Genomic DNA, 18,638 nt, shown 5'->3' on the forward strand with positions numbered 1-18,638 from the left:
AACCACACAAAAGGTAAGAATTTATTTTCCAAGTGGTAAGCATCAAGTATCTTTATAGAAAGGAGACATAATTTAGTAAAATTGGGAAACAAAATGATTCCCTTAAGAATGGGTTTGGAAGAGTTCGGGAATCATTGTCTCTGAGCTACACAGGTCAAAAAGTTTAAATTAAAATATCCCTTCTGTTTCCTTACCACCCCCTCCCCATGGAAATAAAAGGCAGATCTCCACTGGTTTTTTTCCTCTCTTCTTAACTGTCCCCACATCCCCTCCCTTCCAACCCCCCCCCCCAAAAAAACCCAAAAACAAAACATGGATAATATTTAAAGTCAAAGTTTAAAAAGGAACTAATCCAGATGGGTTGGGAAGGATCTCTCCCTTGATCCTGAGGATTAGAGATGAAGCGATCAGCAGCCCTGAGGATAGGTACTCCCTAAGGTCAGTAACCAGGTTTCATTCATTTTTTTTGCTTCCTTCAGAGCCCTGCATAGAGTAGGCACTCAGGAAATTTAATGAAGTGAATTGAGAGGTTCAATGTGAGGGTTGATGATGTTTCCTTTAAAAGGAACTAGGAGGATACCTGGCTTCTAGCTGTCCTCCAGAGGAAGGGAGCAGGTGGTACCTCCCCAATCCTACCCACAGGTATAAAATAAATATTGTTTGGAATTGACAAATACAATAAGATAAGTGGGCTTGGAAGAAGTGAAGGTTCATGGTAAGTAAAATCACAGGGTTTCCCTAGCCAGGGTAGGGCTCTTAAGGCACCTCTGGAGGCTAGCCTCAGTCTGAGGTCCCCATAGCAGGGCAAATCTGCCTCGAGCACAGACTTCCTCTGAGGAAGGGAGAGAGGATGAGAGAGAAAGAAGTTTCTGGGGAGGTCCACATGGCTTCATTGTGCCCAGAAGGGTTACTGTATGGGAGGGAAGTGGTCCTTGGGGAGGATGCTGTCAAGTTTGTCTTTTGGGAAGCATGGGCTGGTTGCCTCTTCCTTCAGCCACTGAACAAAGGGAATGGGATGGAAGTAGCTCTCAGGATGTGGTGGTCCCCTCATTCCCCTCAGGCGTGGTACCAGCTTCCTTGTCTGATGTGCTTCTTTCTTCCTGCCCTTCTGAAAAAAGAGAAAGAGAAAGATGGACAATATTCCTAAGTTAATCCAATCAACAAGTCATTCCCCCCTTTACAACCCTCCATTTCCTACTCTAAAATGAGAAAACTGATCTAGAATAGGGCTTCTTTCACTTTTTCCACTTGCTACTTTTCATGGGAGAAATTTAAGAAGTTAGAGTCTAGATAACTTTTAAGATTTCTTCTTCTATCAACACTATGTGCTATAAAGTGACATTTAAAGTCTAAAGTTAGCTTCCAGGTCTAGTATTTATATTCTTTATTCAAAGGCTTCATGTAAATCTAGCCTTCTATGTTTTGAGGTGCCTTCCAGTTCTAATGCACTGTGTTCTAAGGTCACTTCTGGGTGTCCAATTTAATGCCTCAAAAGTTCTGTCATCCAGAGAGTACTTGCCTGCTCCTTCAAGTGCCAGCTCCCCCATGTTCCCCGTCAGTTTCCTCACACTCACTGCTGCAGAGTCATCCTGGATGTCAGGGACAGCATTCCTACGACCCGTTCTGTCACAGGAGATGAAGTCTGTGTATGAGGACTCAACCTCCATCACGCCTCTTGCATAGCTGAGCAAGGCTGTGAAGAGGGGGAAGTAGGCAAGAAGCATTCTTAGTCTGCTGATGACTACTCTCCAGGGAAGCACGCAAGTTAGTTTTCTTTTTTTTAGTTTTTTTAGTTTTTTTTTAGTTTAGGTCCTTTGGACTATGAACAATGAAATCAATTACTCAAATAGCATGTAATAAAACACCCACTGCTTGGTTTTAGAAGGAACAACTAGAACTAGCAGGAGGGAAGTTAAAAGGAGAGATGTTTTGGCTGAATATCTAAAGCTAAAGCTTTTGGAGTGGAATGGTGAGTTGTCAGGAAATAAGAAGTCCACCATAATATGCAAAAGCTTGGAGTGTCATGGAGATAGATTCATAATTCAGATGGATATTGGCACTGCAGCTCACAGAAGTTCCAGCTCTACAGATTCTATGGTTTAACTGTATATTAGTGCTATATATGGAAAAAATTTTTAAATTAAAGATGAGGTCTGTTCACACCTATTAAGTGGATGTTCGCCAACAGCCTATTCTCAACCTTTTTTCTCCATGTGCTCTCCCTTAGCACACAGTTTCAACTATTACCTCTAGAAAGCTATATCTCTAACCCTGATTTACCTTCTAAAAGGAATAATCAAGGAGAGTGGTCTCATTCCTTACCAGGCAAATGCCTCCATCTGCACAAAGAGGTGTATTTGAGAAACATTGCATAGGTGAAATCAACAGACCTTGGCAACAGCTTGGATAGGGAGTATGAGAAGGTGAGAGCTAGTAAGGAGTCCAGGAAGATTCCTAGATTGTGAACCTGAGGAACCGGAGATGGTGTTGCCCCCTGCCAGTAATACAGAAGGTAGGAGAAAATTTGAAGGAAAAAAGACTAAGTTCAGTTTGGAACACATATCTAGAGGACATCCGATTTGAGATGTCAAAGAGATGTGAAACTGTAGATCAGCAGAGAGGTTAGGTAGAACAGGTAGATTTGAGAATCATTAGCACAGAGATAATAATTAAATCCATGGGGCTGATGAGATTCCTAAATGAATTAGTATAGAGGGCCAAACAGAGTCCTATGGGACACAGTTAAGAGAGTCCCAGATGAGGATCCAGCAAAGGAGATTGAGGAGTGGTCCGATAGGTAAGAGGAGAACCAGGAGAGAGCGGTAACAGGAAAACAGAGAAAAGAGAATATTACAGAGGAATGTGATCACTAATGTCAAAGGCTACAGAAAGGTCAAGAAGGATGAGGACTCAAGAAAAGACAATTAGATTTGGCAATCAAGAGAATATTAATGCATTTGAAGAGAGCCTTTTCAGTTGAATGATGAGTCTAGACGTTAGGTTAAGAAGACAATGTAATATCTACCTATGGTAGATGGCATGAAGCACCATCTTCCCTCCATAACACTCCCTAGTTCATCATGTTGGAAAGCTCAGCACTCTAGTTACTAATGTGGACTCTACCTCCACAGCATCTGTTGCCTCTGTCCTGCCTCATGTTACCACTCCAGTGCTTCCTCACCTAGGCTATTGCAATATCCCATCCATCTCCTCAACTCATCCCTTTTTTATGCTCAGAAAATTTGTGATGAATATCTGTTAACTTGAGAAACTGCTGAATATTCTTCCCATAGATCTTGTCAAGAGATATAGTGGGAAAAGGACTGGGCTTTGAATCAAGAGACCTGAATTTGAATTCTGGCTCAAATCTGAGGCAAGCCACTTCACTTTAACTTTCTCATCTATGAAATGAGAACAATAATTGTGTTCTCTGTTGATTTCTGTCAATCCATTACTAAACATTTGTTAAGCATCTAATATGTTTCAGTAATTGTGCTAAATGTTGCCAATACAATGAAAGGCAAAATGCCCCTGCTCTCAAATGAATTTACAGTGTAATGGAGAAGATATAAACAACTATGTACAAACAGCTCAGACAGGATAAACTGAAAATAACCAATAGGAAAGGTCCTAGAATTAAAAGTAGTTGGAAAAGGCTTTCTATAGAAGGTGGGGATTTTAGTTGAGAACTAAAGGGAACCATGAGTGAGAACATTCCAGGCCAGAGGAGATAGCCATTAACAAATGGCCAGAGCTGGAGATGGAAGGTCTTATTTGAGGACCATCAAGGAAGCCAAGGAGAAGAGTAAGAAGATTGAAAAGGGAGGAGGAGCCAGGCTCTACAGAGCTTTGAATATCAAACTGAGGATTTTGTGTTTGAATTCTGGAGGTTATAAGTAGCCACTGGATTTTATTGCATAGAGAGTGACATGGTCAGACCTATATTCTGGGAAGATCGCTATAATAGCTGAGTAGATGAGACTGTAGTGAGGAGATACCTGAGACATGGAGACCACCAGCTGGTGCTAGTCCAGCTAGTGGGCTGGTCCAGGGTAGTGGCAGTGTCAGAGAAGGGAATATATACTAGAGATGTTACAAGGCTAGAAACAACAGGACTTGGCAATTGATAAGGGAGGGGAGGAAGAGTGAGGGATCAAGGATGACCCCTAGAGATTGGGAGCATAGGAGAATGGTGGTACCCACAATAATATTAATAAAATTAAGAAAAGGTAAGATAGATAGAAAGAACATGAGTTCAGTTTGAACATGTTGAGTTTAAGATGTCCTACATCTTAATGTTCTACAGAATATCCAGTTCAAGATGTCTAATAGGCTTGGTCAAACTTGGCTTTAGAGAGATCAATATGAGGAGCAGCTAGGTGGCACAGTGGATAGAGAACTGGTTCTGTAGTCAGAAGATCCTGAGTTCACTTGGATTCAGACACTTGATGCTAACCCTAACCCCTACTGCCATGCCAACCCCTACCCCCGAAAAAACAAAGACTTTTCACAATGTTCAGAATGTTCACAAGCATTTCACTTTTGATTATATGTATATAACCTATATCAGATTGCTTGCTCTCTTGGGGAGAGGGGAGGGGAGAGAGAAAAGGAGAGAGAAAAAAAAATTTGGAACTCATTTAACAAAAATGAATGTTTAAAACTATATGTGTAATTGAAAAAAACATACTGCTGCCATTAGATTTGGTAATTAAGAGATTAATGGTAACTCTGGAGTTTCAGGTGAATGATAAGCTCAGAAGTCAGGCTGTAGAAAGTTGAGAGAAGTGGAAATGAAGGAGAGGTATTAATTGTAAACAGTCTTTTCAAGGAATTTATTTACAAAAAGGAGAAGATATATGGGATTATAGCTGGGGGGAGAGAAAGGATGCATCAAGTGAGGAACTTTTGAGGATAAGGAAATCCTGAACATATCTGTATGCAATAGAGATTAAATGTAAGTGAGAAAGTGGGAATGACAGAGATTGAAATCTACTGAAGAATATGGAATGGGATGTGATCACTATATAGATTTGGGTTTACCTTGGCAAGGAGAAGGGCTGTCCCTTTGCAGGAGTGGAGGTGGAAATAGTGGCAAAAGGAATCTGGATGATTTGAGAATGAGGTACAGGGAAGAAAAGACTACTTTTGGCAAATAAGTCTTTTTTTTTCAGTAAAATACGAGGTAAGGTTCTCGGCTGAGAGGGTGGGGAAAGGGACAGTTTTGGAAAATTTGAAGAGGAATGAAAAGGTTTGGAACAGCCAATCTGAAGTGTAAGACAGCGAATTAGTTTGGGAAGTAGGAAAAGATTGCTTTGTTGCACTGAAAGCCCAGTTGGGATTATATAACATAAATCCAATGGAATAATTAGCATGGTTTCATGATTTACTCCAGCTTTGTTAAGCAACATGTGTAGGAGCAAAGGCAGCAGACTGGTGGGAGGAATCCAAAGCTGAATCTTGGCAGAACAAAATCAATGATATAAGGGAGCAAGAAACTCAAGAAAAGAAGAGGTAGAATTGAACTGGTTCATTAAGGGGTCAAGATATGATAGGGAAGAGTGTAGCCAGCATAGGAGTGATTGCCTGTGAAAGAAAGAAATAAGAGGCTGAGTGACCGGATGTTATAATGAGGAAGAACAACAGAATTTGAAGTTAAAAGACCAAAGGTAGAATGGACAGAAGTTCATGACCACAGAGGCTCATGCGGACAATGACAACCTCAGGAATATGATCATTTCGGTGTATAGGCTGCAGTGAGGTGAAAAAGTAGGTCATGAAGAAATAAATAAATGAACTGGAAGGATGGAGTGCCTGAGTGGCATCAATATATACAAAGCCCCCTAGTATAAAGACAAGATTTGGAGAAGTCTGTCTGATTCAGACATTGAACTCATTAAGGAAAGAACAGCAGTATCTGAGAGATTGGAAGACAATAGCTACAAAAATTTTCATTTGGGGCAGATACAGTGAGTGAAGGAAGAACAGTTGCTGAGTGACAGTGGTAGAAGGTGAGCCTGGAAGCAGCAACAGGGAGCAACAAAGATCCTGCTTCTTTTACCTGTCGCATGTCTGTGAATAAGCTTTGTTATTATAAAGCAAATGTACAAAAATATAATGTGAGCGGTACAGACAGCAAGGAAATTTCTATAGGAACTTGGAAGAAGGAGAGCCTGGACAATTAGCTGAACAATTCAAGGAAAGCTCAGAAAAGGAAAACAACTTGCCTAAGATCACTAAGATGAAAATCTCAAGTCTTCAGGCTCGTTCCTGCTTCATTGTCTAAAGATTCCTCCTGAGTGTAGAAATGTCATCAGGAGCGTCCTGGAGGACCTAAACTCCATCAGAGGCAATGCTCACAATGTACCAGCAGATGGTGCTCTTTATATAATTTCCCATACAATTAAGCCGCCACAGTCTGTTTCACTGTCAGTTTCACTGATATATATATATATATATTAAAACAAACAAACATAAATAAATCACAAAAGAGCTGCTCGCAGCTTTAGGAGCTTTAAGGATCACAGGTCATAAGGTCTCAGACTACATGAATCCAACCCCTCCCTGAAGCACAGGGAGGTTGAATCTTCTGGGGTGGGTCACATGCAAAGCTAGTGTCTGAAGTAGGGTTAGAATTCTGATCCTCCCAAATCCAAGTCTTTAGTGGACAAACAGTTGTTTGATGATATTTTGTTTTCTTTCTCAGTTTTTTTTCCTTCTAGATCCAATTTCTCTTGTGCAGCAAGATAACTATAAATATGTACACATATATTGGATGTAACATATTTTAACATGTATTGGACTACCTGCCATGTGGGGGGGTGAGGGGAAGGAGAGGTTAATTTGGAACAGAAGGCTTTGCAAGAGTCAATGCTGAAAAATTACCCAAACATAGGTTTTGTAAATAAAAAGCTTTAATAAAAATATTTTAAAAAGTTGCCAACTTTTAAGAGTGGCTGATAAGCTCTGAAAGTTTATCAATTCATTTCATTTGAATAAACATTTACAAAATACCCATTCTCTGCAAGGCACTTTGCTACAGGCCTAATTTACTTCAGTAATCCTAGTTTCCTTCAGTAGTAAGATAGAAAGGCTAGAATAAAAATGTTAAAAGTAAATTTTAAATTAAAATTTAAGACAAATACAGTCTTGATGATTCTCTGAATTTATCATTTAAGAACCAGTCAGGTTTCCTCTGATGAGGCTCATCAACAGAAATTTGGGAAGTCGGGGATAAATGTTTTGGCCACAGCAGCACTGAAGAGCATTTGCCTCAGTGGGAAGCACTGGGCACACTGTATTGGAGGAAAGAACACTCCTATTTAGGAAACCATATCTCTACTGTAATGAGTAGTGTGTGTGGCAGGGGGCAGCACTTCCCCAGGATGGTAAAGGATCCAACACGGGAGATTCTGCAGAAGTACTTTTAGATTGATTTCTAGACAAATTCCAATAAAGAAAGCACTAACATAGAAATTATGACCCCTTGCCTTTTCCTAAGTTTTAGATGAGACACACTTTTCTCCAAGACCCAAATTTTCCAGTTATAAAATAAGGGAGTTGAAGTAGATGATTTCCAAAGACCCCTTTCACCTACCCTCCAGAGCTATTATGAGGACCAAATGCAATAAGAGTTGTAAAGTGCTTGGCACACAGTAAGTGCCACATAAATGCCAGCTATTTTTCCCTATGTGAAAGAGGCATTTCCTGCTTCACACTTTCAGCATTAATTTATGAATGCTCAATTTCTATAGGTGTAGTCTTGAAAAGTGGATATGCTCCTTAGGATTACCATTTAATAACTAACACATACCTAAGTATATCTAGTTTTTCTAATATTTTGTTCAGAATTTCAATTCCTTTATCTATTATATTTTGTCTAAATTTGAAACAGACACAATGAAGTTATAAAAGATGTACATCTTGTTATCTGGGTCTTTTTAAGTTCAGCTCGCTTTTCCTTTAATACTTAGATACTATGAAACTGGGTGCATATGTTTAATGTTGTTTTAATTATTAGTTATTATCTTTGGTTCCTATAAGCACAACATGGGTTCTCTGTCTCTCTTTAATGATCATATCTATTTTATTGATACCTTGTAATCTAAGACTATAAAGGCCATTTTAGCTCATTTGAATTTAGGCAAAACATCATAAATTTTATCCCAAACCACCATTTCTGTTTTATAAGAATCTGTTTCAAGTGTGCTTCATATTATTTATTTATTCTATACTCCTCCTGTTTTAGAAGTATATCCCATTCATATTGAGTTTTTATTGTTGTTATTTTTCCTTTGTGAAATCCTAATATGAGAAAATCCTGTACGAATCTTCACCAGTTCAGAACTAAATTATTTAATTTCTCCTCATTCCCCTTGTATTTAAATGGTAACCAACCTTAGTTTGTTTTGTTTGAGGTAATTTCCTACCAGTTTCCTTTCATTGGCTCAGAGCTATTCAAGCAGCATTTACATCTCATAGGTCTATTTTTTGGAGTTATTTAAGCATTTCCTAAGTGAAGACTTGCTTTCTTCTCAAATTCCTAGACTATCCTGTTGGCATTGAGTGACTGTAAGGATGGAATTCTTTTGTCTCTCCCTCAAAACTCTGTACATCTTTAAAAAAAAAAAAAAAAAAAAAAAAAAAAAAAAAAAACCTTTGAGATATTGATTAGCATTATCTTTAGACAGATCTGGGACCTGGTTTGCCAAATGCATTCCATTTGGCTCTTTGACCCTCCCTCTTGAGTTTGAGCCTTTATGCCTGGGAAACTCCACAAGGCTATAATTTCCCTTACAAAACATCTGGTTATCATGAAGATCTTTGCTAAGTTCTTTTCAGGAGTAAATCCATTATGAATGAGGTTACTTTCTTCCTCCTCATAGTGCCTTCCCTTTAATGGCACCTCTCTCCTTACTCTAGCAAATTCTGATCAGACAAACCTGACAATCAATGGCTTTCTCCCACTTCGTAGAGTATTCCCTTTCTCCTGGTTAATTGTGAGTTCCCCTGGGGAACTTGTTTTTTTCCTTGCTAACTATATGCTCTACCAACTTTATTTCATATTTGCCACTGTGAATTTGTCATATGTTTGTATCAAATTAGGACTTGCTATCCCAACCCCATCATTAAGCAACCCCATTTGCATTTTTCTTGACAAAGATACTTAAATGGCTTACCATTTCCTTCTCTAGCTTATTTTGCGATGAGGAAACTGAGACAAACAGGATTAAGTGACATCCTAGTAAGCATCTGATTCCAAGCCCAGTGCTTTATCCACTGAGCTACCTAACTGTCCCTTGGGTCTATAACCTCCCATTAACTGATGACTGATCTAAGCACCACCCCCTAGAAGGTATATCCAGTGTAAGACCCCTATCTCCCTTTATATCTTCATGGAAGCATTCATCAGTGGTATCCTCTCACCCCTAAAACACTTTCCCCTAATTTACTTCTTTCCTTTGCCTTCTTGTCTATTCTTTTGTAGGCTTTATTCTCTCTGAGAGTCTTACAGGAATTACTCATCATTGCTGTTGACTTGTGACTTGATTTAGAGTACAATATATGGTATTCCTTCTATCTTCTTCTGCCTCTCTTTTCTCATCCTAATAGCAAGTGGCTAGTATCTGTATAGTGTGTACACTGTGCTAAGTATTTTACAAGTATTATGTTATTTGATCCTCTCCAAAAAACTGGGAGGTAGGTAATATTATCCTCATTTACAAGATGAAGAAACTGAGGCAGAGATTAAGTGATATGGCCAGAGTCATTGTGTCTGAGTCCAGATTTGAATTTAGTTCTTCCTGACTCCATGCCCAGTTGTCCCTCTATAATTTAGTCTCAGAAAAACACTGATTCACCTGTTGTGAGATTTAGTCTATAATGTTCAGGCCTATTTCTCTACCACCACTTCTATTTGACATCTGCTTTAACGTTTTATCTTTGTGGACTTTTAGAAAGAAATCTCTTAATGAGATCTTATTATTTTGTCCTTGAGATTTTATTATTTTGTCCTTGAGATGTTATCATTTTGTTCTTGTTCTTGGTTGTGGTTATCTTTTTTTTTTTTTTTGGTATTCTGTTGTTTCTCTTATTTACAAAGAAAATAATCTTTCCAGGTCTGGTTTTCTTTCTAGGAATGTTTCAAATGTCTCACTTATTTTTTTTAATCAAAGTTTAGGGCCAGATTTACAGAATATGTTGCCTTGGTTTACATCTTGAGTCTGCTTTTTTCTTGGGGGTAAAGAATTGTCTTGTGCTATTTAAGTTTCTTTATATTTGAAAATATTTCTCTTGGTCACTTAAAAGAATTATTTGTTAATTACCCATGCATATATCTTGTAAATAAAAAGCTATAATTAAAAAAAAAAGACATTTGTTATTGGAATTGTTTAATTTAACCACTATGTTTTGGAATTTGCAACATAAGAATTTTTTTTCCTAGAGGCAACCTGTGGAATTTTCTTTTCAACTGGCACTTGTTTACTGTGTTTAGAAGTTCTGGGTAGTTTTCTTATATTATTATTATTTTATTTTTATTTATTTATTTGCTGAGGCAATTTGGGTTAAGTGACTTGCCCAGTGTCACACAGCTAGAAAGTGTTAAGTGGCTGAGGCCACATTTGAACTCAGCTCCTCCTGACTTCAGGGCTGATGGTCTAGCCACTGTGCCACCTATTTTTTTTTTTCTTTTATAAAAAATAATTATGTCTAAGGCCATATTTGAACTCAGGTACTTCTGAATTCAGGGCTGGTGCTCTACCTACTGTGCCACTTAGCTGCCCCTTTATATAATTTCTTGCATTATGGTATGCTTAAAGTTTTTGACTTGTGTTTTTCAAAAAATCCTATAATATCTCTATGCATCCTGTCTTTGAGATGAATAAATTTGTTTATATAAATATAAATTTTTTCTTTTAACATTATTGAGTTTTACTTCTTTTCTTCCAGATAGCCCTTTACTTCTCTGTATTAGCATTTCCAATAACTTATTCTCTCTTTTGTATATAGATTTAGGTTCTTTTCCTCTGATAATTATTTTTGCTGATCAGGTCATAAATTCTGTTTTCATAATTTTTATTTTTCTTTCAAAACATTTAGGAAAATCCTGCTGTGGTTCCATACTCTCTTGGCAATCCACAAAATCCCCTGCCTCATAAGATGTTGTTTCATTTTTCTTTGTCTTTGAATATTTTTATTTGAATATTTATTCATAGATATCTATAATTTTTGGAATATCTGATTTGGACTGATTTGGAGGCCATATTCTCTTCTGTTATAACTGCCTTCACTGCTGTTTATCTGCTTATGCTCATGTTCTTTGGCTAAGTTTCCTTTTTTCTGAGATCATCTGGCAATTTAAGTCTTTTCTCTTTATATTTCCCGATTGCTTACTTTCTAAATTCTTTCCCTTTGAAGGAGTTTCCCTAGGGGCTAGGCCTCAGAGCTGGGTCAGCTTCCTCCCAGGTTGAACAATTCATGTTCAGTTGCCCTCAGTCTCTGCTCTGAAGCTACTTTTTAGGGGCCTGAACTGGATGCTGAAGGCCAAACTGGGTGCTGAGCTTGCTTCTTCAGGCTTGGGGAAGCACTACAGGGACATACAGATGGGTCCTGCCCTAGTTTCTTATGTTACTTGGTTCTCTGAGCTTTTTGCTAGCTACATCACAAAGCACTCACTGCACTACAGAGCTATCCCAGCCAGGTCAGACTTCTTGCTTTTGGTTTCTACTGCACTGAGAGGAAGGGGGATTAGAAGTGAATTCTGTTGCAAGCTCATATTGGGCCCATTGGGGGACTGGAGTACTAAGTGAGTACAGTCATTCATTGAATTGTTGTCTCCTTGATATTTTTGGAGCCCTAGACAGAAGAGGCAGCTGAAATTGTTTTCTCTCTTGTGCATAATTCCTTTTTTGGAGAGGTCATGAGGATGAGGGGAAAAAAATGTCTGAAACTCCATCTTATAAATCTGAAAATTCATACTTTAACTACTACTCCCAACCCTAAATTTCCCCAAGAGAAATGATCAGAAGGCATCGACTCTACTAAGTCCTTTCTGATTGCCTTAGCAGAATAAATTATTCTTGGGTGTATACCATTTTTCTTTGCTTTTCAGAATCTCATATTCTAGTTTTTCTTTTTATTTCTTATTGATAATAAATAGATCTGCATTGTAATGAGCCAGAACTCTGTACTTGAAACAAGGATTCTTACAAGGTGTTAACTGAGTGGAATTGATAAGACAATGGTTATCTAGTTTAGCATGGTGATTAATAGTTCTTTAGTTCGGTATGATTGAATTAATCTGACAACAAACAATGGTTCCCTAGTGATATAATGATTGGCTTAAACTCAGTATGATGAATGGATTTAATTGTATTAAGAGTTTTTAAGAGGCCAGAGTCAGACCTAGAGAGGGATTGGAACAGACTTGGGGAAGACAGTGTCTGGAGGCTGGAGCACAAACTCCCGCACTCAGAGAGACTTCAAGACAGAGACCGTGGTGGTGGTCCTCTTGCTTCCTCCACAGAAACCAAGACACATTCTGGAGGACCTCCAGAAAGCTGGTCCAGGCCCCAGGCAAGAAAAAAGACTGTGAAGGAGATAATAAAGAACTTGGACTTTTATCTCTGGCTATTCTCGTGATCACTCTGATGAAACGAAGACAGGTCCAGAGACCTCCATAAAGCCAACCAGAACTTTACACTGCATGATTATGACTGGAGTTTCCTAGTATTGATCTGTCTCTGGTCATGTTATATTTTCTCTGTCTTATGTATTTTGCGAACTTGGCAGTAGTTTGATGGGGTTCTCTTCTGGTAGCATTCCGTGGATTTCTTCAAAGTGCACTTTGTCATCTGGCTCTTGTATTTCCAGGCAATTTCCTTTGATGATTTCTTAAAACCATTAATTCTGAAATAATGAGTTGAATATACGTGTGTTAAAAGTTTTTTGTTTGTTTCATTATGTTTTTCTAGGAGGCCAATGAATCTTGTGTGGCAAGTATTATCTGGCCTCATTCTCACAGAATGAATAAAGTTTGCTATATCTTCCCTTCTCAGGGAAATTCTAACCTGAGAGCTTTGCTACATCTCTTCATTACTGCCTTCAGTTTGGACCCCCATTTATATTTCCCTATCACCAGTCACTGACCAATATCCTATTCTATTTAGTAGTCATTTAATATCAATTAGCTTTTAGAAAAGTATATTTTTAAGATATAGCAAAAAAAAAAAAGTATAAAGATTTTCTTCCAACACTTCAATAGTACAACCCAATCTATTATACGTTGTTCACTGACAAGAATGGGCTCAGATTTAACAGTTTCCACATAAAATTGATCCCATCAAGTTCATGTTCAGATGTGACATGACTTCCCCATGAATCCTCATCTTGGCTATTGCTGGGCTAAGCCCCTAAATTCACTCCATAATCTTTGGGGCACTGATTGTGAGCTAGTTACAAAACCTAGCATGGCCTTAGCTATCAGATGCCAGGATTCTCAGAAGCTTTTCTACACCCTGTTTTCAAAGTTATTTGTTTTCTGTTTTTATTGTAGATCTCAGGTATTTTTTCAATTTTGCCAACTTTTTGTCTTCGTTTTAGTATTTCTTGTGTTATTTAATGGAGCTCCTCCTTCTTTTTTTTGGGGGGGGGGGGAATTGTTCAGTTTCTGGAATAAGCCACAAATTCTCAGTTTTCATTAAGAGTGATCATTTCACTTCTTACTACTTTCCTCCAATTCTTTTATTCTATCTTTCAATCATTCTTGGGATTCTCAGGTTATGCATTCTCTTTTCTGGTGTTCTAGTTATAATTTTTATAGAACACTCTTTTTCAGAGTTCTCTTTTGGAGCTTTTTTTCTTTGCATTTCTAACATTTGGCAAACAGCTTAGTATACATTAATTGAAATGAAATGAAATGAATGTGATCACTTCATTGGCAGTTTTTGAAAATCAAGAAAGCATCAGACCCTCAGAACTAGACTTACAAATAGCGCCAGGGTACTTCCCCAGCTATAATTGTTTGTTCACCATTCTAAGTGCCTTCAGATTCTATCATTCTGTGATCTTTCCAATTATTATTATTTTTTTCCATCTTCTCTGTCAATTTCTCAGTCCTGTCACAGTAGGTGCTTAAGAATGCTCTCCCTTCTCCAATCCTAAGAATTTTCTGTTGCTTCCAAACATAGAATTTTGCAGGGTTTACATAGATCCCTCATCTGTCCCAAATTCCCAGATCGCATGTGTGACTTTGCCAGGGTGAGAAATGAAAAGAACTGTTCACTCTTGTTCCATGGGTCACATCATATCATTGGGTCAAGGATACTGTTAAGCTTTAGAAGGTAGGGGCTCTGTAAAGCTTCCCATCAAACTGCCTCCCACTTCTGTTTTTAATATTCTACCCCACTCATCAAGGGATGCAAGAACTTGTAAACTGAAGAACCCCTAGTGTTTGCCAAGAACTATACTGCTCTGTTTCCAGACTCTGTGGTTTATTAATCCTCACCCCTAGACCAGAAATTCCATTACATATTAAAACTGTTTTCCAAATGCATCAGGAAAGGTCATTTCCTGTTTCTTTAAGGAAAAAAAAATCATATTTGCCAAAATCCACAAAGAGAAAAGAATCTATTTTCTAAAGGACAAGGAGAAGAGAAAAGAGGCTTATCCCATTGGGAAAGACTTCTCTTAGCAGGGAAGTTCTCAAGGTCATCTGCCTGTAGTGGAACGGATAATAAACATAGTTCACATTTCTATGACACATGATTGACAAACTAAGCCCATGGGCCAAACCTATCTGCCTGTTTTTGCAAAGCCTGTAGACTGAGGATTTTTTTTTTTACATTTTAAAATATAATTTTATTGTATTTTTAAAATGTAACCATTATTATATTATTAGCTCAGGCAGTATAAAAATGGGCAGAAGGCCAAATCTGACCCTTGGGCCATAGTTTGTCCACTTTAGTTCACAAAGCACTTTTATCATAAAAATTCTGCAAAGTAGAAAATATGAGTTATCATCCCCCTCTTAGACAAATATAGAAAACTGAGGTTCAAAAGGGGGAAATGACTTTGCCTGAGTCATACAGTTAGTAAATGGCAAAATAAAGACTCAAAATCCTGGCTATTAAGTCTACGACTAGTGCTGTTTGTATTACATTCTACTGCTTCTCAGAATATTGATATGATCACTTGATGTAAACATGATAAAGCCACTTAAATCTCCCAGAATCTTGTGCCCTAAAGTTCAATTCTTTTCAAATTAATAAATATTCATTAAGTACTTATGTACCAGTCATGTGCCAAATTATCCTTGACCTAATTAGATATTTACATCAACATTCTACAGAGAAAAAACATGTAAACCAATATGTATATTCAAAATATACACAAAATAAAGACCAAGTAATTTTGGTGGGAATGTAGGACGTAAGAAACCACCCAACACTGGGGTGAATCAGAAAAAAAGGATCTTGAAGGAAGAGGTTTTACTTAAGCTTAGCCATGAAGGTAACAAGTAATTCTAAGAAATGATGATGAAAAGGAAGAGAATTCCAGGCATGAGGTCAGCCTGTGGAAAGGAATGGGGACAAACACAACAGCAAAAAGGCTGAGACCAATTTGTTGAAACACAGAATGTATCACAGTAATATGAAATCAGTATAGAAAAATAAGTCAACCAGACTGTAAAAGGCTATAAATGCCAAGCTGAAGAGTGTGGTTTTTTAATCCATGAAGCAATCAGCAGATGCTTAAGTGAGGGGAAAACATGGCTGGAATTGTTTTTTAGGAATATTGATTTAGCAACCATGTAGGGAATAGATTGGAACAAGGAGAAACCAGAAGCTGAGAGACCAATGAGGAGGTGAGTGAGAGGAGATGAGGTGATTGTGTGAATAGAGGGAAGGGGAAAAATAAAGGAGGTATGTGGAGGCAGAATGAACAAGATCTGAAAACTAACTAGGTATGGGCACTGAGGGTGAGGCAGACAGAAAAGTCAGGGATGTCAAAGTATATGAACTGGTGGAAACAGGGAAATTAGGAAGAGGGTTGGATTGGTGGAATAAGAAAAGAAGTTCTGTCTTGGTAATAAATCTATGAGACAGAGATTTAGGAGATACAGTGTATAGAGTGCTATAAGTAAATCATATTTGGAGTCAGCAAAATCTGAATTAAAATCTTGTCTGGTATCTGATGGCTGTATGACTCTGGGCAGGTCTCCTGACATCAAGCCTCAGTTTCCTTATTTATAAAACAGAGTAATAATATCACCTACTTCACCGAGTTATCATGAAGACTTCAGATGTAAAATGTTTTGCAAACCTTAAAGTTCCATATAAATGGTAGTTATTATTGCTATTACTTTTATATTTCATTCAGCTTGAGATGTAAGGGGAAAGCCAGTTGGCAACTGGCAAAATATGATCAGAGTTCAAATATGAATATGGTCTATGTAGATAGGGTACACTGAGTAGAGATGATAGCTAAATTCACACAAGCTAATAGAATCACCAAGACAGAAGAGTGTAAAGAAAAGGAGAGAGAAATAAATAAGAGAAAGAGCAGAGAGTGAGAAGGGTCCAGTACAGAACTCTGGAGTATACCCACAAACTGATAGTAGTACATGGAAGATAACGCTGTAAAGAAGACTAAGAAAAAATAATCAAACACGAGAAAGATCCGCTATAAAAATAAAGGAAGACAAAGTATCCAGATGGAAAGAGGGGATAACAAGGTTAAATGCTGCTAAGAAACAGGATGGAGATTGAGAGAAGATCATTGGATTTAGCCATTAAATAATTACTGATGATCTTGGAAAGCAATTTCAGGTGAATGGTGGACTCAGGGGCCAGGAAAGAATGAGAGGTGAAAAAGAAGAGACAGTAAATAAGGACAGATTTTTTTAATGTGTTTTGTTGTGATAATGATACAGGACAATAATGGCTTTGAGGGAATGGTAACTATAGGGTAGTTGTAGATTTAGTTGGGCTAATGGTATTTAATCCAATCTGTAGCAGGGAGAAAGAGATGAAAATGAGCACCCAGAAATAGAGAGCAAGGATCCTGTTGCTTGTTGCTTGAGCACAGGGATTCAGCAGGGAAGGGGGCAGGAGATAAGAGAAAGGGGGAATTAAAGGGCCAGCTTCTATAGATAAAGGGAGTTAAGGGACCTGGGACACAGGTCATAAGTGATCTCAGCAAAATAAAGAACCATATCTTCCTCAAATACTAAGGCTGATGATGGCAGAGGTTGAGAATTGAGAAGAGAAAACAGTTAACTTGGTCTATTCCCAGGCCCCTTCCTGAAGCTTTTCCAGCATTAGAGAATCTGCTCTTTATAATTTACTGACACAGACTTCAAGAATGCAAGGCCTTCCCCACTAAAACGAGGCAGTAGATGGAGCACAGGATATGGACAGTCAAGAAGACAAAGAGTTCAAATCTTATCTCAGACAGTTATTGGTTATATAAGACATTTAACCCCTGGGCACATCATTTAACCCCAGTCTGACTCAAATTCCTCAACTGTAAAATGGGACAATAACAGCACATATGCCCTAGGGTTGCTGTCAAGATCATATAATATTTCGAAAGTGCTTAGCATAGTACTTGGCACATAGTAGGCACTTAGTAAAGATTTGTTTCCTTTTCTCTTTTCCTTATGCTTTCCCCTTTTTCTTAGCAAAGATACTAGAGTAGTTTCCAGATCATTTTACAGATGAGGAAACTGAGGCAAACAGGGTGAAGAAAATTGCCCAGGGTTACACAATTTGTGTTTGAGACCAAATTTGATACTCAAGTCTTCCTTACTCCAGACCCAGTACTCTATCCACCACACCATCTAGCTGCCTAGGGATAATAATACTATACAATTACTGAGAAGTATAGAGTACAAGGAAACCAACTGGTCAATGTGACAGAAATATAAGCTAGTAGTAATAACTGACCTCTATACTTTATATCTGAGAAGTCTAAGGCTCAAAAGAGAGAAAGAAATGTCTTACTCAATATGTCATGTGAATCTAAGTGACAGAGCTATAACTCAAAACTAGGCCTTCTAATTTTAAGTCCCTTCCACTACATAAAAAGTATAGTTTGCTTAGGGAAAGGAGGAATGACAATAACAGCTAGGATTTACATATCACTTTAAGATTTGCCAATTGTTTTGCAAAGATCTTATCCTTACAACAACTCTGGGAGATAGGCACTAACTACTATTACCTCCATTTTATGGGTAAGGAAACCGAGGTAGAGGTTAAGTGATTTGCTCAGGGTCCCTTAGCTAGGAAGCTCTAAAGCTGGATGTGAATTTAGGTCTTCCTGACTCCAGATGTAGCTCTTCAGTCAATTAATTAGTTGCTCCAAACTATTAATCTATGTTTATATAATTGTGATTACTTGCCAGACAATGCTAAATGCTAGGGATCCAAAAAAGAGACAAAAGATATCCTTTGTCCTCCAGAAGTCTGATATCTAAATGGGAGATTCAATATGCAAACAAATATAGTCAAGGCAAGTTATATATGGAATAAATAGGAAATAATTAACAGAAAGAAGACACTAAAATTAAGAGGAATTGGAGAAAGCTTCCAGTAAAAGTTGGGATTCTAGTTTGGACTCAAAGGAAAGCAGGGAAG

At 37.9% G+C, this 18,638-nt stretch overlaps 1 protein-coding gene across 4 annotated transcripts in view; it reads right to left on the minus strand.

Moving 5' to 3' along the window:
- The window catches only part of PKIG (cAMP-dependent protein kinase inhibitor gamma), a 94,679-nt gene continuing 76,041 nt past the window's right edge, over window positions 1-18,638 (minus strand). For all 4 annotated transcript variants that reach the window (XM_031951564.1, XM_003757723.4, XM_023494562.2 and 1 more), the window contains 2 exons: window positions 1,520-1,693; window positions 1-1,108 (listed from right to left, as the gene is read on the minus strand). In XM_031951564.1, coding sequence (XP_031807424.1) covers window positions 1,029-1,108; window positions 1,520-1,667 — 228 coding nt within the window. In that variant the 5' untranslated portion in view covers window positions 1,668-1,693 and the 3' untranslated portion in view covers window positions 1-1,028. The remainder of the gene's footprint in view (window positions 1,109-1,519; window positions 1,694-18,638) is intronic.

The sequence above is a fragment of the Sarcophilus harrisii genome, chromosome 2 (assembly GCF_902635505.1).
Source record: "Sarcophilus harrisii chromosome 2, mSarHar1.11, whole genome shotgun sequence".
Lineage (NCBI taxonomy): Eukaryota > Metazoa > Chordata > Mammalia > Dasyuromorphia > Dasyuridae > Sarcophilus > Sarcophilus harrisii.